Raw genomic sequence first — 25,917 nt, forward strand, 5'->3', positions numbered from 1 at the left:
TTAACCTTTGCTGTTAGGTAGAAAGAAAGAAGCAGCAACAGTGGCTGCTATCAGACCCCATATATCTGCGCCATCATACTTACAGCCACTTTTTATACTTGGGGAGACAATGAGTTTATGCTGTGTCATGCTTGTGCTTTCCCACTGTGAAAAATAACTAGCTAATGCATTTTTTACTTTCTTTTCTGTTTCCAAAATAGATCTATTTATCACTTAAATAAATCCACCCAGCATTCCTCATGTATTCTGATTTTTCAGTTAAATATTGTTTGTATTTAAATATAAATATTGCCCCAAATGTAGCATTAATATTTTGCCTACTGAAGTGCAGTTCTGTATCTTATTAAAATTTAAACAGCCATTATGTATATGAAAGATTTTTTTGTTGTAGTTTGCAAGGTGGTATAACAATAATTACCAGAGTGCATCAATCATTTTTCATTGCCTCATTTATATCACGGGGATAAGTAGCTCCAATTAAAATCCCATTTTACATAAATAGATATGGTTTGTATCAAACCACAGTCTGTTTCCACTTCTGAAATGCTGGCCATAGGAAATCTTTCTCATTATTCAAAGTGTATGATGTGTACTGCTTATCTTTTTGTGCTTAAAAAGACATAACTGCAGGCAGGCGTGCTTCACTGCAGGTTTGGCAGAGAACAAATAACTGTTACTGTAATTATCTATCAATTTTACTGTTCCAAATATTTTAGCCAAAAAGCTAACTCATATAATCACATGTTTATTACTGACACATTATAGTTTGAGTAAGCAGAAGCAGCAAATGTTTAATATGAATTAACAGCTATAGGAAAAATTGCATTTCTTCTATTACTAGTCATTTCACCTCTATCACAGCAGCTTTTCTGCTAAATCTGCTTGCATTGTCAACTATTGTGAAAAACCAAATAAGGGGAAACTTGGTAAATTATCTTCTGCAATGAAACAAGAGTTAAAAATCATACTTTCCCTTTTACACCTCCCTGCAAAACCTGGTTCCAATCCCAGGCTATTCCTCCCTACACTTCAGGTAAAAGATTACTCTGCCCTGTATTCCCTACAGTGGACGGTGTGAGATGTCTCTGCCTTTCCTTTGCATCCAGGCAGTAACAGCCACATCGTTTTTTCTTCTCCATTCTGTAATGGTATTTGGCCCAGCCTTCAGCTCTCGGTGCATATTTGCATACAAAGCTGGGAGCAGCTTGGTTCCAGAGGTTTTAGTTCAAACCCATCTCAGTTACAGTCTGTGTCGTTATAGACATATATTCTGTGCTGCTGGCGAGAAATTGCTCTTTTCCTCTGGATCCTGATGCTTTTGATTTCTTTACTACAAATAGGTAGTTAAGCGAGGCAATGATAGGTGAGAACTCCTAGTTGCTCCACACCATAAACTAGGGCCACTCATTCCATTGCGGACATTTTATGCACCACACCTTTGTACTCTGACATTTTTCAGTAAAGCAGAGGTCTCTGCGGAGGTGTGCCAGGCACACCAGAGAGCCATTTGCTGCAAAGCCTTTCTACTCTTTCAAAGTCAGAGCATTCAAATTGCAACTGGTTAAAAATTCTCTGTGCTACTACAGGTGGCTTTTTGCATCATTTCCACAGAATTTGGAGCTTGATGAATTGCAGGAGATCTCAATGACTCTAGCAAAAGGGCTAAGCAGTAGCTTGGGCCACACTACGCCTTCTCAACAAATTCCCTTTTCTTTCTAACCCCTAGTGCCTTTACTTGTGGAGCCAGCAATGGGATGCCAAAGGGGACGGTCGCACAGTCACATTGGAGTGAGCATTGGCTGTATGTGAGCAGGTGTTAGTGGCCTGTCCACCCTGCTGCCCCTATGAGCACCTTCACAGATGAGCTATTGGAAAAAAAAAGGGGGAAAATGCTCAAAAATATACTGAAGGGCTTATCACAGATATTTAAGCATATGATGAAAGTTAAATAGAAGTTTTGAGGCTGTCTAAAGTGAGGAAAAATTAGGAACTGAAAGCGAATGATTTAGCTCAGTTTTACAAAGACTTTTCTAACTGCTGTCTTACAGCTTTTTTCTTCAGATCAGTGTCTACCAGCTTTATTTTCCTGCTGCCATGGCTCTGACTAACCCTCTTATTTGTGTCATAACTTAATCACCAGATTCCTTCTCTGAAGTGCTGAAGTAGTAGATAATGTCTGTGTTTTTATTTGTAAGGTCAGGAGCACCAATTCATAGCTTAGAGATCATCAGCACAGTGAGCTGACAACACAGTCCAGCTTCTGTTTTCTTACAGTCGCGCAACAGAAAATCAATGGTGTCAGGAACATTGGGATAATTCTACTGTTACAATCAATACATGCTGATTAAACTAGTTGTGTCTGTTGGTTAAATTTGCTGCATCATAATTAGAATTATTAATTAAAAATAGGAAATCAATTGACACAAATTAAGCAAAAATGAAATTCGCTTTATTTCTTTGACACTCTCTCCAGAGGCCTCAATAACTGTGACAACATGGACGTGACCGAGTGGCATCTGTCAATTTTTTAATGCTGTCCTGAGTTTTTAAAATTGACTTATAAAACGCAGCTAACACAGGAGCTAATGCAGCTCCTAGGAAATCAGGCGTTAGATGTTGTATGTGCAAGAAGCAGTTATTAGTTTTGTTACAGTTAGTCATTATTCCATACCTATCCAAGAATAAGAAGCAAGAGTCCTGTGTGTGTCACTGGGCAAGAGAGCGGTTGGGAATGAAAGCCTCGGGGAGCAAGATGTAGCCCATCCCCTTATCACATTGTTTTCTGTTTTCAGTTAACAAAGATAAACAAATTGATCATTTCTGTAGTGGTTGTAATGGGCTACTCATTGCTGGCTACTTCCTATAATATGTTGGTGACCTTCATTATTTTCAGGGACATATTATATGGGACACTAAAGCAGGGAGTCCTTGGTAACGCTCTTTGCAAAGGCAACAGGAATGCATGTCTTCTTTCAGCTGTTCATTTTTCTCCCTTATTTCTGGATTTTATGCACTTTTTATTTTTTTTTAATTATTTCTGTCTTTTCTCTTTCCTTACACACATTTTCTCCTTCTTTCCTCCTAGTCTTAGTGATTTTCTTTTCTTTGTCTAGTACTTTCCATCCCATGTTTTTTTCCTCCTGTTCTGCTTGCACACATTCGGGAGAAGAGAACAGCATCAAAGTGCAGGAATACTTTGGATCTATGTACTCCTGCGGTTTGCTCAACCTACAGCCAAATCTTTTCTCTGAGCTTTCATGCCTGTGAAAGATCTGAGGGCAAAAAGGATCACCAGTTAGGGTAAATGTGTGACTGGTGGTGCTGTATAATGTAATGTACTTTTACTAATCATTGGTGATAAACTAGTTTCCCAGCTATATCAAATTCATGATGATTTGATTGCTAAAAAGAGTTGGTCACTCATAAGATAAAGTCTTGGCAGTGGAAAACATTTAGGTACACAAAAGTTTAATAAAGGGATCTAAGACAATTACCCTGTAAATACCCTTGGCCAGTCTGTGCATACAAACATAAACCTTGTCTCCACTTATTTTGGGGATTATCTCAGGCATTTATTTTTGGTTTTATAGATGCTGACTTACGAATGGCAGACTTTTAGGACCAGTTGTACAAGATGAATGGCTCTGAGCTTTTCTCAAAAATTTGTACATACCAGTGAGATTTAAGAACAGAGTGTGCAGGTATTCCCCTGAGAAAAGCCTTTCTATTGTTTTCTGCCATCAGGCTCTCTGGTAGTTCCTAATGTCACAGCATACCTTCCAAGTGTTGCACAATGGCTTTTCATTAGCCCACTGTGAGTTGTAATGGACATTATTTGTGTAAGCTCTGGCACCTTTATTATTATATTTTTAATCTCTTTATTTTTTCTCAGGACTACCTTTCCCTATGTTAGGGTGCAGTAAGTAGTTGATAACTTGGGAAATCCATCCCAGTAAAAAATAATTCCTCCGATCTTTACAAAATGCAAGATCAAAACCTAATAAAAATCTTAACTGCTCCACTATGTTTAACTTAAAATATTTAGGTGGGGAAAAAGCCCTCAGCTATTTGATTGTGATTGCTATAAATTGAATTTGGCTAAGGTCCTTTGTAGAGCAGGAAGTATTTTCTTCTTTAATGGGGTGTTGAAATGCTGATAGGAAAACAGAACTAAGCATTCCTTGGTTTTGAAGTTAAAATTAACTGGTCTGTAGGTTTAACTGATGAATTATTTAGATCATTGCTAATTATCAAAATATCATTGCCAGATGTGCTAGTGGAAAAGATTAATGTGTTCATATAGTTTTTCTAGACCTAAAACTGTTTTTAAGGTGTTTTACAATAACAGTATTACACTGAAGTATATTTCCAAGACCACTCAAAAGTAACAGCAAATAAAACTGTCTTTGGTTTAAATGCCAAGACAGATTGAGTGGTTTGCACAAGAATCAGGAAAAGCGGAGTTGTTAAAAGCCCTAATTCCAAAGACTTACAGTTGTATCTCAGGCAGGCTGAGCAAGCTGCCAGTTTTGACCTCACTGACAATTGAGAACATATGGGTAGCATGCAGGATCTTTGAGATATATTTGAGCACAACTGTTGAGTGTCTTAAAATTAAGCTGTAAAACCTTGGCATCAATAAAGAATTTTACAGAGCTAGTGTAAATAAGTGTAAAGTAAGGTGGATGTACTCAGGCAGTCAGAACCTTCAAGAAGGAATGCTGGCAGCTACGCTCAGGGTGAGCTGTGCTCTGAATGGGACATAATAAAGATGTCCCACAAGGAAAATGTTACGATAATTGAGACTTGAGAAGACAAGGACTTGGATCGACAGTTTCAAATCTTTTTTACAAAGATTCAACCTGGCAATATTTTGGGGGTGGCAGCTAGACAGTCTGTTGCCAGAACAAATCTGAAGATAAATTGGGTTATAAGGCTACATTTGGAAAACAAGTGGTGTCTTTTGCTTTCATTTCAGTGGGCAGTGGATCAGGATTTTAATTAGCGTATCTGCTTTGTAAGTCTTTGTTGTAATATTTGTTATGTCTATAGAACGGCTGTCAGCATGGTAGCCCTACTCCACGACTGGGTCCTGTTTCCTTAAGTGAGATGTAAACAGTCATCACAGTGGTGTGCCTGTAATTGGAGGGCAGGCAGAAATCAATTGCAAGGTTATCTTTCTAGGTGTAGCTATGATGAGCTACAATTACTATTTTTTCAGCAGCTCAGAAGATGGAATTAGTTAGCTTATGCATAAAATGTGCTTCTTGTTGCTTGGCAGTCAAGTGGTGTTTTGATTTTTAATGAAATTCAGAGTACTAGCATTATGAGGTTGTAATTGTTTTAAGAGTCCATAGGTCTAAGAGTTAGTGTGAAGCCTCTTGAGTGGAGCAAGCAAAAGTAACACCGTGAAATCTGTGTTCAACTCTGACATGCTTATGAAACTTGAAAAGCATAGCGTTATCACCTGTTCATTGCTGATTTTAGAGCCCTGTATTTTAAAAATGTACAGAAACCGATACCAGACTTGTAAAAATTGAATCCTTTTCCAGACTGCTATTAAAAAGTTGGCTTTAGCTCTTTTACGCAGGTCCTCTTGAAGTTCCTAGGAGGGAAAGCAGAGAACAGGACATTGGTTTCAGCAACGACCAAGATCATTGGTGGCCAGAGCCACCATTGCAGTGAATTAAGAGCATTTGTTACACTGTTGCTAAAAAAGTGTTCCTGTGTTGCTTTCAAGCCTGTTTAGCTGCTGTATTGCTAGCTGCCAAAGAGTCTTTCCACAATTGACTGACCTGTTGGGTTAAAGTATTAGAAAGTTGTGAGATAGAGTCTGGAAGAAGCTGATTGAATTCTCGTGTTTACTGCAGTTCCTCAAGAACTTCCTTGCTTTGCTAGCAAATTTAAAAGGTTAAAAATGCAGATTTTTAAAATTATGTGCACCTGTGTTCTCAAGTCTCAGTGGGAAGTCACCTTCTTAATCTTTTAAGTGCACAGACCCAATAATTTCCACTACCTTAATACTGATCCCCCAATTTAATTTTCTGTGTGCCGTTCAAGAGTTGAGGATAATTCTTGAGCTCATAATGTTGCTTTCAAGTCTTCCTGCTTTCAGATCTGCCTAGGAACGAGTGAAATGAGTCAACAGCAGAGGTTTTTTTAAGCTTTCTTCAAGATTTACACCAGCTCCCTGACAGAAAATGTTAGAATTCTTTTAGTTTGACAGAAATTAAGGATGTGCCAAATAGAGGAGCCTGCATATATGCAACTTACAGAACAATAAGGCATTTAAACTTTGCTAGCTACTAGGTCTCTGTAAGGACAAGTCCTTCTGGTACAATACGAACTTAATTCTTTTTAGATTTAGCAATTTTAATGAGCAAATATTTGAAGAAGCTCCAACAGTCTCTATATGCATAGTTTTATTGCCTTTTGAATTCCTTGCCTTGCAAAAATTCCAATTTTGTGACCCTGGCAATCAAAGGGGAAACAAAACATACCAGGTCCCAGTGCAGCATGTGGAAAATCTTGCAACAAATATTGTGTGACTTACCTTGGGTTTTGCTTTGTTAGAGGCCAAGATCAACACAGGGCTGTAAAAGACAATGTCAGTGATCATGGTGATGGAAGAAAATACAGAGAAACAAACTGTGGCCAGAGAATCCTGCGTTCCCTTAAAGAGAACGGTAGAGCTGGGACCTGTAAAATCAGAAGAGAGAATCATATAAAGTGGAGCCTTTATTGAATTGCTATATATCATTTGTGTAAATGAAAGACTTTAAAATTTTCTGCAGCTCCTCTTCTGTGGGTTCCTGGTGCAAGCCGGTAGGCTTCACACAGCTGGGAAAGCCTTGGATGGAGAGGTGCCCCTTTTCTCTGTGCACCCTGCCTCTGTCTCATTTTGACTGTGGAAGCTTGGGAGATGACAGTTGGAGAAAATGAAGAAGTGATTACTGTTTTAGCCATGTTTAATTAGATTCTCATTATGCTGAATAAGCATTTATTAAGGTTGCATCCACTTGGCAATCAGAGGGGTGATTGAAGGAGCCAGCGCTGCTATTTCTACCCAGCCTTTCCAACTCCCTCTAGCAGCGAAGCCGCGGGTAGCGAGGGCTTTCACCAGTGACGTTGCCAACACGGGTGTGTAGGTGATTCTCACCTAGCCCCGCGTTAAAACAGCACTGCTGGAGCATCGCTGCTCTCCTTGCCTGACAGAGCTGGACTACAGCCAGCTCCACAGGCCCAGGCGTGCCGCAGTCAAGGTGCCGAACGCGGTGTAGGTGTGTCCTGAGCCTCACTGGGGGTCACTTGCCGAGCTACAACTGGCTGGCACGACGTTGATCGGGAGGTAGCGGGCGCTCGGGGCTGGGTACCTTCCCCAGGATGTTCAAGTCCTGCATCAAGCCATACGCCATGTCAGTCTGCATACCAGTGATGCTGTTTGTACCAAGTTTACAGTTTTTAAACACTACTATTGATGTGGTACAGAAAAATACTTGACCAATTAATCTCTATATACATCAAATAATAGTTTTTCATGTTTAATTCAGCACAAAATTATAAATGTAGCGAAGAAATACACTATAAAGAACTTCTAGCATAAATTTGGACTTTAGAACTTGGAGCTATTCTATCTCAATGCAACCACTTTGTGGGTAGCTTTATAGTTTAATGTAATTACACTATCTCAGTTTCCCTTCTATGAAATGGTAATATATTATATTTTTTAGTTCATAAATGGACCGTGAGGATTAGTCAGTGTTTCTATGGGACTTTGATGATGGAGGCAATTCTATGAAATGTGTAAAAAACCTACACATTTTGATCTTATTGCACGATTTAGAACCCAAATTGTTGCATATTGTCATGTTTTTATTATACCAGCATACTTTGAATTTTATTTAGTAATGTACTCTGAATAATTAATTATTCAACTAATAATCATCCATTCAAAAAAACCAACTTGATTACTAAGCCTGATGAGGAAAATCCAGTCAGGAAGGAACCCTTTCAAAAACAACAACATTCTGCAGATATACTTAAATATTTAAAGGGTGAGCTATATTTAGTAAGTTCTTCCAAAGGGGGTGGGGGGTGGGGGGAGATGAACGGATGCTAATTTCCTGTGTCATCAGTTTTGTGTATGTGTGTCAGCAGCATTCCTAAATCACCATCTACTACACAATCACCAGCTACAGAAGCATCAGGCAGTGTTCAACATTTCCCTGGGGGATTCCTGTTTATCATCAAGGAAAACGATCTACTTTGGGGTCACGCCGTTTTCTTCTCATCGATTATTTAATATTTGGGGAGGGGGGGTGAAGTGTTTACTCAGATATTCAGCAGTAAGCAGAGAACCTTGCTTAGGAAAGGAAGCATAAGAATTGTGGCATCAATGTAATTTTACAGATGGCACTAACTTAACCCATGATGGCCAGCCCCTATCAAAGACCATTATAGTCAATAGAAAGAAATTCCCTGACTTAAGGGGTGCTGGATTGAGTCCAAGATGCTTGTGATGGGCACCATCCAGCATTGTCTGTGGACAATGTTGACGATGGTCTCATCTGAAAACCTCTCTTTTTCCTTGTGGCTTTTTAAAGTACAACTCTGCTGCCACCAGGAAAAAGTAGAGATCTGAACCTTATAGGAAATCTGGCATTTAAAAACCTTACTGCACAGATGCTGTGTTCTCTTCCAGTGAAATCCCATTCGCTTCCCTGCTGCCATCCAGCCAGGAAGTCACGTATGTCTGTTTTGCTTTTTACTTTTCAGTGACAGTTGTCACTAAAAAAGAGAGAAATTAAATTAATCCAGAGAGAAAGCTGTTTCACAAAGGCAGTTTCTCGGACTGCTGAAAGTGAGACTGAACCTCCAAAAACTGGCACAGCAGAGTGAGGAACTTGAGCTCCTGTGTACATTTTCCTGGATTCTCTGAAGTTGACCCACTGATAGTGCTGGAGGCACTAACACATTGTTTGTAAACAATGAGGAAAAAACATGTGGAGTGATGATTTACTGTTTTCTGCCTGCCTGACATTTGATTGCTTAATGCAGTAATCCACAATGGGTGAAACTGTTCCGAAAGCACTGGCTTCCATATGGTTGTGATTTTGTCAAAACATTTCAGTTCAGCAAACCCATAACTGATTGTGAGGATGAACAGTTTTGATCATCCTGTTTTTCAAAATGTAAACCAGTTTAAGATTTGTCTGTTTTTAACATCATAACAAAAAGTTTCATTTCCCAGTTTAGAGCAACTTCTGGTTTAGAAATTGGCATTAATTTATGCTTCTGTGAGCAACATTTGAACATGTTCGGAAGTCAAAATATCAAGGTTTAGACATTCAATCTCAATAATTTATGAGACAAGACTTTGTCTTCCTGCCTGGCTTTCCAGAATGAAACCAAAACCCTACCAGAATGTAGAGGAAGCCATAGGGAGGCAGGCAGTGGCATCTTCTTTATTTTCTGCTCAGCACTTGGGGCTTGTGCATTTTGGTGCTGGCTGTGATGGGAGTATAAACTGCTGGATGAGGTTACGAGACCTGTGGCTGCTTTGCTCTCTCAGCGTTAGCATCCCAAAGCAGTGGTGCAGAAGAGCTGCAGCAGTGTTGCAGTCTAAGGAGCTGCTCCAGGAACACTGGGATTTTAGTGCATGAAGCTCTTGGTGCTGGGGTTTGTGTCCTCTGCCGTCCACCGCCCACTCAGAGCCATCCATGCTTTGACTCCTGATATTTAAGTTATGCAGTATTTGTCTACCTCTCTGATTATCTCTTTATTAACAGAACTTCCCACACCTTAGTGCCTGAGTGCATTGAAAAGAGGGTGTAATATTCTAGTATGTCGGTGGTTTTACATTGTTTTTTTTTTTTTTTTTTCCCCAATTGTTTTGGACTTGCTGTTTTCTGTTGGTAAATATAAGAAAGGTTTTACAGACACCGTGCTGAGTCTCGCAATGTCATTTAGATGAGTGAACATTATAGTTTTGATTGGGCTACACAGGGCAGGACTTTAAAAAAAAATGTTTCTTTTTATGTGCCTGAAAGGAAAATTACTATTAATGGTTTGTAAGAGAAAGACAGCAGTGTATTTAAGATATCTTGAAGACATTAGCTAACATTAAAGAGCCATGTGAAGATTCAAGTATGCCTAGAAGAAAAGAGAACAGCAAGTAGCTTGTATGGATACCTGCACATAGCTTTTTGTAAGCCTTTGAACTGTTCCAGATATAAAAGACACCCCTATTTCAAAGGCCACCAGGCCTTCTGCTGCTCTAATTCTCTCCCAAAGTCCTTAGTAGCAGAATTCACATGAGAGAAAGTAATATTTTTCCTAGATTCAGTTACTGGGGCTGAACATCCTTTAAGTTGACATTATTTGGCTGGAAAGCAGTGCACAGGTAGTAGACAATAGGATGGGACTGTTGCAAAGGGGAAGAAGTGGTTCTTTTTACTCTGCAGCTACACTGTTGTAACTAAAAGCAAGTCCCATGCTCCACAGTATTTACTTTGGGTCTCAATACCATTGCAATAACATAAATTTCTTATTGACCACCTTAAAAATGACTGATGAGTCAGTACTGTGTGTTATACATGAGGGATGTGCATAACATAAGACACAGTTCCCCTTGAAGGTGAATCTTTATGGTATAATTTGAAGCTGACTAGCTAGCTGTAACATTTCTTCCATATGTTTATCATGACAGTACCATTTTATCCACTGACCGGCCAATCTTTTTGCTCCTGTCAATTTGCATGCTGACCTATGCAGTCAAAGGTGAAGGGACACATAAATCCCTGCACATGAATGAGAATGAGAAGGAACATGCTCTCTAACGCTTGCAATTTTAGTGACAAGAAGCTTTCCTTCTCTAAGCACTGCTTTAACTGCAAATAAAGGTATATTGCATATCTGGCAAAACATCAGCAGGGTGACCTTCTGATGCTCAGTTTATGTGCTGTGAAAAATAAAGAGCTGAGCACATCTCCCTGAGAGCTTTGCCAAACGGGGTTGATCCCACTCGATCCTCTGCAGTTAACACCACTCTGCAGTCACAGAAAGTGGGAAGGTGACTTCAGGGGTCGGGTCAGAGCTTGATGAAGACGCAACTGAAGGGCATCCAGCATGGCCAGCCTACTGCAGCTGCTGGCCCAGCCCTGTGGATCTTGCTCTAAACTGTATCAGAGTCAACTGGTGCTAGTGAACTGAGAACGGGAAGAGGGTTTGTTCTGCTCCCACAGCTCTGCCTTGCTAAGCACTCAGCTGAAGACCATGCTCTATTTAGAATAGCAAATAGCTGTAAGTAGATACTTGCACATAGCTTTTTGTAAGCCTTTGAACTGTTTCACACCAGGCACAGATATTGTGTCAATAGATCTTAATCTCCAGTTACAAAGGCCCCTCTCTTTCTGCATGGTTTTCTTTGAATCTCCTTAGGGCAATGCTGCTGCCCTCACTCCTGGGCTCCTCTGGTGGCCTCTCCAACACTTGATGGTTGAAAGATACTTGATCTCTTCCTCTATACCTGTCCTGCAGCGTTTTAGGCATATCCAAATGTGTTTCTACCCCTTTTTGCAGGCAAAATTGATAGCACTTCTGTGCAGAGGCATTACAGGAAAATTTCATGATATAGTCAATGAAAACATCTAAAGTCCATTATAGATGTGTGAGAGAGCAAGAATGTTTTACCCAGTTGGAAGACAGAATTTGGAAGTAAGTTACTTGCAGATCTTATTATTACAATCCTGTCCTAGACAATAATAATGAAGTATTGATGGAAGTTTTGCCAGAGCAAAGACTGCTGGGTTTCATACAGAGGAAAGATAGTATCTTCATTTAGTTTTATTAGACTCTTGATACTCTGCCCATGTATTTTTTAATTCACCACAGTAAAATTCTAATTAAAGAACAGACTTTGCCTCCCATTAATATGACACTAAAAAAAACATTTTAAAGAATGCAGCATCTTCTCTAAAAAAATATAATGAGAAGACAAGCCACCAGTGTTGTATAGAATGTTGTCGCTCCCTTATGAAGCGTTTCATGATTTTAAAATCCTTGTAACATCTAGAGTGTCAGTAGAGTTAAAGGCTCATTAAGCTGAGCAGTAATTTCTACAAAAAGAAATAGGAAATATTCTCAGATTTTTTTTGTGTTCTAATTTTCACTTCTTTTGAAGACTCTGTCAAAATAGATCATGATGGAAATTCTGAAAACACAACACTTTGATATCTGTCAGGAGTAGAAGTTGTTTCTCCCATTTTGCTGCTTCCAAAATATATTGAGTTCACTACGTGATTTGACAAGACTGACATCCAAATACTCAACTTTTCTTTGACTTAGAGTGATTTTGTTTTCATTTATCCAACATAAAAATGTACAACTAGGTAACTGTTCTAAGCATTCTACAGAATACTGTAGGAATGTTCTTTAAACAAGGATTACTTTAGAAAGAAACTGTTTTCCTCAGAGGATACTAAATAAACTGCAAGATCTCTAAAGTGCTGTGATTGAATTAGGTACCACATGCTGGAGAGTCAATGACTAATGAGATCATCATCTGAGATTAAATCATGACCTAAATCAGCCACATGTTTCTTATCTGATTCAGACAATGAACCTCAGAGAGCATCAGTACAAACTTACTTGAAGGGTGAAAAGCTGTTCTCCTGTCTCTAAGGAAACAAAAACAACAACAAAAAAAAAAACCTACCAAACACAAAATTGGATTAATTTCCTCCTGTGAATAAAAATCTATCAATTTTGAGAAAAATCAGCTGATGGTCCCTTCCAATCTTTTCCTTTCTGATGAAGACCAATCTGCAAATTTGGAGAATGAGATTGACTGCAAATTCTGCTAGCCTCAGATTAACCTCAGGGTTTTGCCACTTGGGTGGATACTTTTACAAATGCATATTTACATATGGAAAATGTATTCTGCAGGCAGTCTTAGAGACATAAACATTGAGACTGGCATTTTCTTCATTATAGTTGTGTATGCTGTGACTGAAAGTCTGGCATTGGAGATAAAAATGCTAGTGCATACACCATTGCACAGAAACCCATGTTTAGGAAACTTAAGGCTGCAAAGCTACAAGCTCAGAAGACAGAAAATGCCAGGGCATGTAAACAGTAGCCTGTGCTCACATAATTAAAGAAAACATAATTCATAGGCTCAAGTGCTGAATTACTGCTGCAATTCCAACCTTTAATCAGATATATTCTTATTTTTGTGACACCAACTTGATAAGTCAAATGTCTTATTTATGTGTGATGTTCCCTGGTTTGTTTGTTTTTCCTTAAAAAGCAAATGGAGAATATGAAAAATCCCTTCTAGAACGTCATCAAGCTGATACACAGACGGTTCATCAGCAGGGACCGGAACAAACCTCTGACATGTGGGTAACGGGCTAAGAATAGAAGGTTGTCACCCTCTCCATAGACCACTTAGTACATGGAGATTAAACAGCCAGTGGCCCATGGCTGCTACTAGGAGAAATTGTAAGAGAAGTCCTGCGTAGCCCTTGAAGCCTTTAATTGCAGATTGCTTTTCATACAGATGAAATCTTTGAGGAATGTAGGTAATGAATTATCCAGAGGTGGCACTGAGTGCCTGCAAGTTGCGTTTTTTATAGTATGATCAGGTACAGGTGGATTTTCACTGGGGACACGCAAGCATACCCCAGGGTGCGGGACAGTGCTCTGCCAGATTTCAAGCTATTGCTCTGTATATGTAAGGTGTCCCAGCTGCCCGTGAAAAGGATATAAAAATGTACTTTAACAAGCAAAAACTACTGCTTTAGTGTACTGGTTTAAGCTAGAATTCCCCTTTCTCTATTCCTCAAACCAATAGACTGAGTGAGCCTGAAGCTGAAACCGCAGATGGTAAATTCTACGTAACAGAGTAGTTGTCAGGGACTGGACAAAGCATCTTACAGTGGAAAATGAACAATGCTACCAGCTACCTGCCTGTGACTCAATTCAGATAATCTAAATTATATTTGGAGCAGGATTATTTATTAAAATCTACTGTTAACTTCATTGTCCCCCAAGAAAGTATTTATTTACAGAAATCCAACATGTTTGTTGCTTTGACAGATAGGACCTCTTCCATTTGTAAGATCTGAACAAGACATGTTGTCTCATGGTGGATTATCAGAATCCTGATACGGTTATGAAGAATAAAATCAGCTGCAGTCTGAGCAGTGTGGGCTAATCTGTCTATACCCACTACTGTGTCTGTTGCATGGATGAGGTTTCCTCATTCTGAAATCACAGAATTAGAATGTTGGCCTCTAAGCATTTGTAGGGATATTTTTGAAGGGAATTTCTGAGGATCTGGGTTATTTTGAGGACAGCCATCATCCATAAATATGTGTCAGAAATTCTGAGGGTAAACAGTCTTATAAGATAAACAGTTTTTTGGTTTAGAATAGAACATATCAGCGAGTGATTTTTCAATATACTGGCTCATGCCTTTAGAAGTGTATTGGCACTACCTGCAGTGCCAGCATGTGAAGAACTCAGCACTGCTGAGAGCCAAACACAAAGTGATGTGAAATGTCATTGTAAGGGGATTCCCTCTTCACGGACCTTGTTTCAAACTTCTTGCAGTCTTGGCTTACGTTTCCTAGGGTGTTAAACAGTGCCAAAATGAATCATGTTCATAGAGTAGGTAGACATCAGCTCAATACAGGGACAATAATTTTCCTATTGGGCCAAGTGCAGGGAATAAAAAGTTAATTGATTATTTTAATTTTTTATACACTACATCCAGGCATATGGTTAAGCTTTTGCTGTTTTGTTGCCTGCTTTGCATTAGCTGGGCCAACCATTTAAAACTCCGTCAGATTCCAAAAGTGACTTAGATCAAGAAAACCCCACTTAGAGTTTGGGCTGCATTTCACCTTAATTGGTATTCACATAATCATTCTACAGCAGAACAGTTCTATTGAGGGGAGAATCTAGCACTAATTTCAAAACAAATTGTAAAATGTCTTAAACTCTGTCCTCCTAGATTTAATAAGTTAATTTTATTTCCAGTTTGCATTTTTTAATGGCTAGTAACTCATTTAAATTTTTCAAACTGAATTTGGAAATATTCCAGAATATTGATTATTGACCATGAGCCTACATTCTTCCTTTAGCAAATTTACAGAAAATTCCTTTAAAGTGTGGATTAATTGAAGATCACCATCAGCCAAATATCGTCCTGAGTCCTTAGGCTATGAAAAGCAACCACCTGATTTTTTTTCAGCTGTGCCTTCTGCAGAATGTTTATGAATGTTCCACTGACTTTGCACACCTAGAATACAGGACTGGTCACCAGCTATAAAAAAAAAGACATATGCAGGCTTACGCTAATGAAAACAAAACAAACATAGACCTTAAGACCACAGAATCTGGAGCTGCCGTGGTAGAAGATGCTGTTTCCATATTAATAGCGTATCTTTGCAGTGATGGAAAAGCATTGGCAGAGCACTTTTGACTCTCTCTTGTAGGGATAAATCACTTGATAAATGTCATCCCTTCCTTGGGAGTCCTTTTATTTATCTGCAAAATTTTCAAGCTTCTGTATTTGCTTCATCTTTGTCTGACTTGTGCTACTGCACTAAACACTGGGTGGTTCTATTGACCCAGAACACAGCAATTCACTAATCATTCCCAGAGGGAAAACCAGCCATTTGGGAGTGGAGCAACTTCCAATGTGTCCTCCTTGTGTATTTAAGAGGACAGAATTGGTAACAGGACATCGTGCATGACTATAGTGGCGGATATGCAGAGCCTGCTGTAATTAGCCCTCACTTCAACAAGCCACTGAGGCTTTGAGGTGGGGGTAGGGGTGCAGAGAAGAAGAAAACACTCTTGCTGTATTGAACAAATTTTCCACAGAGGGATGAATCTTTCACCTGTCATAGTACCGTATGCAGAAAACTGTAATTATGCTTAGACATCCAGCATCATCCTTTACAGAGTTATATTCATTTTTATCGGTGGCAATTAATCTCTAGTCATATTTTTGAAGGAGAAAAAGTGAGTAAGTTAGCACATTTGCCAGGGAATGTTAGCACGTGACCTGAAATATGGCAGCTCCCTTTAATGTAGCATCTCCCAAGAGAGCGCTAGCTATTTCAGACTCATCTCTCATGGTATCGACATCCACACATGCAGTCTAAAGGGAGCATTTGTACCTCCCTGGCATCACCACTCTCAGGTTGCTTTTCTTATTGATGGTATAGTTAAAGTCTCTGTATCATTTTGACGTTTTTAATGGCATGTGCATTTGCAGTGTAGCTCTTGTGTAAGCTTTAATCAGCTTTCTGTTCGCATGTTGTTGCTATTATTATTTATCTCTATTATGGTAACACACATAGAGGCGATCAAGAGCAGGATTAGACCGCTTGGCTTGGGTTGTATTTTAAAATGGCCTCTCTGTGCCCACAGAAGTGGTGCTAACGATCCTGAAGTGCAGCGGGCTTCTGCGGCTCTGAGGCTGCGTTGCCTGTATCTCAGAAACTGGAGTCGCTATCCCACACCAACTAGGATTTGCCACACCGATGTATATAGAAAAAATATGTCTTGATTGCTGAAGTCTTTGGCTTATATTTTTTAATTTTCTAACAGGAGTTACTAGACTCCCATCCCATAGCTAGTTATACACTTGAGAAGTCTCATATACGAATGGTCCTGTTGAGCTCAGTGGAATTACTTGGATTAATAAGTACTTGGATTTAGCTTATCAACTCTGATTCTGCCTAGCTTTGTAAAGATATGAAAGTTACAGTGCAGATCTGAGTTATCACAGTATAAATATCACATAACATCCCAATGAAATCATATAGGTAAAGATTTTACTTGCAACTCCACACACAGTCTGTCACTGCGATACAGGACTTAAAGAAAGGGGAAAAGAAAACTAACAGGAACCGATAAACTTTGAGCAACAAAGATCTTATTTTCATGTGAGATTACTCTAGTGTAAAATCAGGTGAGGATGATATTTCATTATCATAAATTTTACACTAACATGTTGCCAACATATTTCACTCAATTCCCTTTGCAATTAATCAGCAGTGGTTGAATTGATACTACATAAAAAGACTGCTCATAATGACATATATAGGGCTTAAACTGATAGCTAAAAGCAGAAAATCTGAGGCAAAGACTTAAATCTAGAAGAGGCCAACTTGTCATTGTGTATATATAATCCCATCATTAGAGAGACAACAGGATGTTCACCTTGGTTATACACACATAAGTCCAGTTTCAAACCATTTGGAGAATTGTAGTCAAAACCTGCTAGTAGTTTTAGAAACATAAAAAAAAAAAGCCTAAGTACAAAGGCTGTATCAGGCATTGTAAATGAGACATGGTACAAGCCCCATTTTTTGTAATTCTGTTTTTCCTGTGTCTTCCATGAGCATTCAGATGTACTTTAATCCTCATTTTTATGTCCTCTCCATCATAAATCCCCATGAAATTCACATTCTTAGTAGCTATCTGGTATGCCAAGCTGTTTTATTTCTTAGATAATTAAAACATTTTGGCTAGCTACTTTGGGCTAAACATACTGAACCTTGCAATGTGTGCTCACTGATGCCTTGTACTTAGAAGCCTTTGGAAAAATCTGTCTAACTGCCAGCTGGTTTTCTGGTCACTGCAGGCTTCCTTTATTATCCAGATTTGGGGTTTTTATGATTTTACAACCAATTAGAGGAATTTCTGCTCTTTACTCCAGCATTTTGCTCTTCCCTTTGGCTAGATTGTGGAGTGAAATTTGGTACAGGGAGGAAGCAAGCATGGGACCAAATATCAATAATAAATAAGAGTTCACATAAGATTGACTTACATAAAAGGAGCTGTGCTTGGGGCAGACACTGTAAATGTGAAAAAAGGTGCTTGAGCTGGTGATGGGGAATAGTTTTCTCTTCCTTGGTTTGCTTTCTCCTTCAAATTCTATCAAAGTGGAAAACACAAACTGAGCAGACAAATCTGATGACTGGAGCACTCGCCTGAGACATGGAAGACCAAGGATACAAGCCGCATCTTCTAATGAGTGTTATTTATTCATGTTAGGCAGATTAATTGCAGCTGGAATTATATCAGCCCAGAGCAACCCACAGTCTGGCAGTGAAGTGTGGTAAGGTAGGAATCAAGTCCCTGAAGCAGGCAGGGTTAAGTGTGATCCTGTGTTCTATTTCCCCATGCAAAGGGCTGTCGGCTGTGCTTGTGTCATTCAGATTTGTACCCTTTGTGGAGGTGCAGAACTGCATCCCTTGGTGTTCAAGTTCTTCAGAAAACAAATCAGTGTTTCTGGAACGGAAATTGCTGGGAAACTCCATCGGCTCCATCAGATTTGCTCCCTGCCCCAGGCGGCTTGCAGAGTCTTAGCGAATGTCTACGTGAAATAAAGATGGATCATCTCTTTCCACAGATTCTCAGTAATAATTTAAGACTTATAAAGAGTAAGATTTTGTTTGCTCGGCTCCCAGTGGTGTTAGTGAGGAACTATCATCCCTGTTTACAGCTGTGGGAAAAATGAGGCAAAGCAATAAAATATCTTCTGTGAGGCACAAGCGGGAGTATGCACAAGGGTACATTGCATGCTCTGCTTTCTGCAGAACATGAAACCATCTCTCTGCACGTGCATCCTGTAATACCCTGCAGATCCTCTTGGAGACCCTGGAATTGTCTTCTCACGGGTTTATTTTGGCCTTTAATGCTGTTGTTCAAGCAACACAAGTTTGTAAACTGGTAATCAGCAGTGTGAACTGAGTAAAGTCTTTCTTCTTTTCTGCTGAATATCCTCAGACTGACCAGTGAGCATCCCGCTTCTCAAGAAGGAGGACAAAAATATTGCCAAAATTAACTGATAGATGTAGTCATCCAGTGTGGGTTTATAGCCATGTACCGTAGGATAGAGCTATGAAATTTCTAGGACAAGAGTATCATGCTTAAGTGGGCTTTACATTTACCTTGTTAAATCTGGAAACAGCGATCCAGGCCTGAGTACCGATGAGCGTCGCCTGGGGATTAGTTTACATGTTTGCAAATAAAGGGTTTGTGAAGACAGTGTTGTTGCTGGGATTACACACTCATTTCCTCCATGGCAGTGGATTTTACACTAGCAGAAGTGTTGTTGATATAATTGAAACCAGCTCTCTGAGCACAAGCAACTGTACCTGGAAAATGATCTGTAACTGCATCTTTACCAGGGATTTTGCCAGCAACTCTATTCTTGATAGAATGATGGTTTTCTTCACCCTTGACACAGCTATATTGAAAGGCTGCTAAGCAGATGATAGGACTGCTGAAGAAATCCTTGTTTTTCTGCTGACCATTTACTGAGGAAACCTTAACCTCTCGGTGTTTGCCTTGAGTTGTCTGTTTAGTATGCATACATCTTAAACAGGTGTTTTGCAGGTGCTGATTGCTGTTTCTATAGCAAATCAGGATCAAGCTGTTTCTGTAATGCTGACTTCCCTCTCTCACCCTGCTCATGGTCTACAAACAAGGAGAAGGGATCAGGCAGGATTGTCATGTGGAGGGTTCTCACTGTGCTTTAATGCATTCTGTAGGGAACCTCCCCTCTGTGTCAATGGCCCTGGGGCTTGGGGCCCTTCTCTACTGTTAGTACCTACTGTTAGTAGCACAGAAATTACCTGACATACACACTATATACCTTCATCCCTAAGCTTGGTCAGCCTCATGAAACCCCACCTCCAGTGTTATTTTCTTTCCTACAGTCTCTTTACTTAAAAAAAAAAAAAACAACAACCAACCAAGCAAGCAAAAAAACTCCACAAAAACCACCACCAAGGAGAAAGTCTTCTTTAGATTATCATGTTTATTATCTTATGAGAACAGTGCAAAGAAACAATATTTGATGACATTATTAAATCTACAGGATTTGCTTGCCAATACTACCTGCCATTAACTACACTGCAGTCAGGATGTGATCCTCTGCATCTAATTCCACTATAAATTCATTCCTTCCAGCTATCTAAGAGCACTAAGAAACAGGATATTAAAAGATTTAGGTCCTGATCCAATAAGGGTGTTAAACAAGCCCTCAAATTTAGGCATAATACTAGTGCTGTTGCCTCCTTGCATGCTAAAGTACATTGCTTGATCAGGGGGGTAGTTTTAGAAAATCTGAGGGCCCTTTAGAAAGTTCGTGCTATTGCCAGTGCCTCTGCCTGCTTGCCAACCTGGGCATAAGAGGCTGGGACGAAATGCTTGCGATGCACTTTCCTAATCATCTTGGTAAAGGACTGTGTGTTTTCCAGGTTGCGACAGCGATCACTGGGGACCCCACTGCAGCAACCGCTGCCAGTGTCGGAACGAGGCGCTCTGCAACCCCATCACGGGCGCCTGCGTCTGCGCGGACGGGTACCGAGGGTGGCGCTGCGAAGAGCTCTGCGACCCCGGGAGCTACGGCAAGGGCTGCCAGTTTAAATGCCAATGTCACAACGGAGCTACCTGCGACCATAAAACGGGAGAATGTCACTGTGCTCCCGGATACACGGGGGTATTGTAAGTTCAATGATAGGTGTATTTTACTCTGCATCGTAGAACAGTCTTGCTTTGACTGCTTTTAATGCAATGAGTAATTGGCAAAATTTACACAATCTATGCATTATGCACTTGCCTTTATAGAAATCAGGTAACAGAACTTCAGAGAGACTAAATAAAGGAAATAGCTTTTTTTGCTGCTAATTATACCTGTCTGCATAATAAATTAAAATTTAGTGCTAAAGTGAACTTGGAAGTCCATTATAATTTCCAGCTTGTACAACAACTGTACCTGTTCCTAATTTCAGTCTGTGAATACAATCCAAATTACAATTGAGTTTTTATAAGCAATTGGACATTCTACTCATTAGCAGTCCAGTGCAGTATCAAATGGGACATACCATTCCCAATTTATTTGACTTTCAATCTAACTGAGGAAGCAGCACTGTTAACTTTATCAGTTTACCATCTAGGGAGTAAATTTTAAGCATAGTGAGCGGGGATTTAGCGGTGTGACTCCTATTAACTTTAACGAGAATCATGTAGCTAAATCCCCATCCACACACTGAAAGTTTACCAGTAGGATTCACAAAATCTGCATATTAATTTTAGGACAGCAAGCAATAGTTCCTTGTTTAAAATAGCCCACAGTGTAACATCAGTTCTCATTAGAGATCTTTCAGTGGTTTCAGAAGTAATTATGTTTTTCAAAATTATTTAAGGGGAAAAGAGAATATAGTTGCTGAATTTTGTTGGAGATCTATTACAGGTGACTTAATACTTTTGCAGTCTAATATTATTTGTAGAACTGCATGAAGGGGAAGGTAAAAAATAAAGACAATATTAACCCTCATAAATAAGTGATATGCCTTTTGAATATTTTATATAGTACCTGATTTCCTCATAGACTTGTGACCTCAGGCCTGGAAACACTCACTGCTAAAGACTCTGCTTACTATTCAGTGGTCCCATTGACACTGGTATGTCAGGTCTCAGCAGTAAGTGCTTGCAGGGCCAGCCCCGGAGATGTTGTATGAACATCCTCATCAGAGGACAGTCAGTTAGGGGAAGAACGTACTGTAGTTTCTGAACCTGGGATTTGAGAAAGAAGCAATGCTGAAAAGCACCAATGTGCAAATGTAGGAGACACTGGTTTTGTGGGGAATAGCCTTACATTGGCCCCCCATGGATACTGAGAGAGACCCAATGAGCTTAAACAGCCTTTAGATGGTGCTGATTTCTTGCCAGTCCATTATACACTGCAAATGTTAACATGTAGTAGTGACTGGAGAAATTTCAAGCATTTGAATTCCATCCTTTTATTCTGTTTGCAACTTCTTTTATTGTTATGTGACATAATTCACATTGAGGACTTGATCCTGCAACTCTTACTTTCCTGGACTATTTTAGTGGATATGAGTTGTCCTGTTGAGATGGGTGGAATTTGGTACTTCCATAAAGATTACACACGTGCAGTAGCCTTACAGGACTAGATCCATGGCACATAAATAATCCCAGCATAAATAAGAGAGATCGTGGCTAATTGGTAATGCCAGCTGAGGCTTACTGAGGTTTCATAATTTGCATAAGGAATCCCATGATGACCTGTGCTGTGAATTTTCCTCATTTACTGTTTCCTGTAAGTTGTTTTAAATGATCTCTTTGTTTTCTTGTTTCTTCTCTCTCCACAAAGTTGTGAAGAGCTCTGTCCCCCAGGCAGTCACGGAGCTCAGTGTGAATTGCGCTGCCCTTGCCAGAACGGGGGAGTCTGCCACCACATCACTGGAGAGTGCTCCTGTCCTCCTGGATGGATGGTGTGTAGTTTCTTCATACTCGTCGCACATTTAGAGGTTGGAATAGGAAGTTAATTCTTCACTGTCTCGGCGGATGCCTTCCCTGTTGTGATGCATATCTGCTATTTCTTGTCACAAGGGTCTAACAGTTCTGAAACTGGGACCGCCTTTGTTATGTGTGCACAGAGCTTACATAGAAAGGCCACTGGTCTATGAGCAGTAGCTACCATTGTAGAGTTAAACAAATGAGAGCAAACCAAGCAGTGACTGCTTGCTACACTTCTGTGTGTGAAAAGAGACAGAAAAAGAGACAGGACAGAAAGCTCAAAGCTCAGTTCAGCATTGTCAAAAGCACTGCCCTGTTTCCCCTTCAGGAGAGAGGGAGAGGGAGAAGCCAGAGGGAATTCAGTGGTTCAGGCAGTCGTTAGAGCAAGACTATAGATAGGACAGAGACCAGCTCACTGTCCTGTCCATACTCAGGCACAATTCCCATCGATTGCAATAGATTTGTTTGCATCAGGGATTGCACTTTAATCCTTTGTGTCAAGAAAGCAAGGCCACACACTTTAAAAGTCCCCAACTTTATCAATAATGTAATAATTAACTCTCTTGGGGTTTGCCAGGCCTTACAGCCCTACATACCATTTAGCTGTACAAAATTTCCTGGCATTTTTCTTGTATTTGACAATTAGTTTCTTGGTAATCTTGCTGGATTTTAATGCATACAAGTACTGTGACTTTATTTTAATACATGGAAGACCCTGAAGATCATCATACAACTCTGGCTTCTGATGTGGACCTTATACCTGCTGAAACATTTAAAGACTGAGAACAATGTTTATATTCCTTTAGATTAATACAGCAAATGCTTCCTCCATTTTATCACAGAGCTGCTTTTAGTTAAAAAGTACGAACCATGAGATTCTGGTGGCTATCAGGCAGCAACGTGGGAGAATGACAATGCTGCCCATAATTTTTGTGGAAGCTGTTTATGGAAAATCTCTCTCTAACTGGAGAGTTAGAGTCTCTCTAACTTGGCCAGTCATGGCAAGGTGGGGATGATGTTATTACAATTCAAATGAGAAAGCAGGTAAAACTTTACAGACACTTAAGTAAGAACATGTCACCTTACCCACGACTGGCATTCAGCAGAGACAAAGAGAAGGTTCTTTCCTAAAGAGTACTGGAGCTAAAGCATAAAGGAAGCAATTCAAATATTTTTGAGGGCCGATCAGTCCATACTGGCACTACCCCTAAGAAGAGATTGATAAAGTGATTAACAAAATCAATCAAAAATATTACTTTTAAGGTATTTTTTTCACCTCCCCTTACTGTCTGTATGCCAATATTTCTTAGGATCTGAGTTGTTTTGCCACACACATCCTTACCTGTATTTTATCAGAAGTTTTCTCTTCTTTTACAAAGTTAAAAAACCACTAAAGAGATACAAGAATATCAGAATAGAGTAGGAAGTTTTTCGAGGTCGTTTAGGATGCACCATAGACTCTAAAGAAGAACCACTGCACTGGGGCTGCACAGCAGCTACAGTCGTGTATTCTGGCCCATTTCTGCCCTGTTCCTTACAACTTGGAGTTTCTTCTCTGCATTTTTAGTGGCCCAGTGAGACGTTCCTGAAAACTGTGTTGTTGGCTGCTCTGTCCCCAGAGAAACCCTAGAGTTAACAATTGATGTTTGAAACAAGTATAACTGAAAATTGAAGAGAGAGATCAAGTATTCCAGGGAAAGAAACTGAAATTATAAGTAAAAGCACTCAGCTTGTAAATGTTAAGATTTTAAGTATAAAGGGTCTCTCCAGGGTTTCGATGAAAAGCTGGTAATTCAGTACACAGAGAGAGAAAAAATATTTTTTCATGATATATTTTTAACTCTTGGTGGTTGGAATGGTTTGGAAAGTGAGACATGAGTGGGCTGTAAATGAGCAAGTGAGATGGGATTGCTAGACAGCATTCATTTTATTTCACACCATGGATAGTCTTTCTTTGACATCAGGAATTTTACTTGCTGATTTTGAGGCTCGAGACTGCACGTATCTATTGAATATACCATCATGTTGGAAGGAGAGAATTCTCCCTGGATTTATACAAGTGCAAATCCACTTGGATTTTATTGCTGCTGGATGAGCTGAGACTTTTATCCTTTCCTAGGGTAGGCTTATTAACAACGGCTCAGCTCCCTTAGGAGCTTGGTTGCCTGTGGGATATGCAAGGGGAGGCAATAAGTTGAATAGGAGGAAATTCTAGGGTTCTTAAGTTCTTCCTTGGATCTGCCATCTTCAAAGCCTGTTTTTTTTACTACTAGTAATATTTCTTTCCTCCTGCTTCTTCCCATCCAGTGCAGACTCTCCCAGGAGCACAACAAATTATACAAACTGTGTCCTGTGAGATTTTACTGTCCCATGGGTTTTTCACCAAGAGGATGATGGCTAACAGCATATATTGTTGAACTAGTCAACAAAATGTAGCTTCCAGCATACTACGGTGTTGGGCTTTTTCCACTCTGTGTCTTTGTGGCTGTGGGAGTTAGTGGGTGGCTGCTTTAGGGCCTCATTAACAATTTACTGGCTTAATTCTATACATATTTCTCATTTGCAGTATTAAATTCTCCAAGCAGTCTCAGTAAGTGGGGAGAGAAGTTGCATTTAGCATTTACATTGCTTCTCAGAAACACTTTTGAAGGACCAGATCTCTGTGCTCAGGAAAGCAGCAATCTCTCCTTACGTGGCAGAACATTTGTCACTGGCAACACACCTTGTCTGGTCCCAGATCCCATTCTCAAGGCTCTGCATCACGGTGCCATGTTAACACAACACATTCTGCTAATCACTTTTTTTTCTCATTGCCTCTGGGCTTTAATAAGCAACTATAATTTGTATTTTTGTCTATTATTCTTTCTGGTTTAGATTTTAAACATGGGGGTGTATGGGAAAATAGAGGAGGAAAAAATGTTTTCTGTACTACAAAATGGTAATAATATATCAGACAATGTCAAAAGCAAAAGCTGATGAGATCAGGGCCTTAAAAAAGGTGCTGATGGGGTGAACTTTCCTATTAGATGTATAAGCAGCAGGAAACGTTGGTCTGACATTTGATCCTCTAGAGAGGGATGTTTTGGATTCCCTTAGTACATATTAATGCCAAAAGTATGCCTAAAGATTCTGTTAGCTCCAGGGGGATGCATCACAGAGTATTGCTTTCTCATCATTTGTTGATAGAAATCCTGTTTCTTTTGAGATGTGAAGAGAGAAAGTATTTATTATCAGGATAAATGGATACTTACATTTTCAGATATATAGTGTTGTGTATTACTCAAGTCCAGAGACACCAGTTTTTTAACACTGTAATCTGAAAGTTCTTGAACTGAGGCCAACCTGTCTATTTTACAGCCAAGGAGCCACCTATCACTGGTTGGAAGAGGCTTGAAGTATCTGTTTTATGATTACATGGAAGAGCAGCCTCTCCACTTTGGGATTGTTGATATTGCTAAACTTCCCAAACTGTTGAGCAAAAACCCCAAGCAGTGAAAGCAGCCATTATGTTCCTGTTTTGTGTTTTGTATAAGTTGTGTCTAATACGTGCCTTGTTCAAAA

General features: G+C 39.7%; 1 protein-coding gene across 11 annotated transcripts in view; it reads left to right on the plus strand.

Moving 5' to 3' along the window:
• The window catches only part of MEGF11 (multiple EGF like domains 11), a 283,406-nt gene that overhangs the window by 158,802 nt on the left and 98,687 nt on the right, over positions 1-25,917 (plus strand). For all 11 annotated transcript variants that reach the window (XM_032994322.2, XM_032994321.2, XM_032994325.2 and 8 more), the window contains 2 exons: positions 20,292-20,538; positions 22,211-22,331. In XM_032994322.2, the coding sequence (XP_032850213.1) occupies positions 20,292-20,538; positions 22,211-22,331 (368 nt within the window). The remainder of the gene's footprint in view (positions 1-20,291; positions 20,539-22,210; positions 22,332-25,917) is intronic.

Source organism: Tyto alba, unplaced genomic scaffold (genome assembly GCF_018691265.1).
Source record: "Tyto alba isolate M040663 unplaced genomic scaffold, T.alba_DEE_v4.0 Super-Scaffold_41, whole genome shotgun sequence".
In the NCBI taxonomy this organism is placed as follows: Eukaryota; Metazoa; Chordata; class Aves; order Strigiformes; family Tytonidae; genus Tyto; species Tyto alba.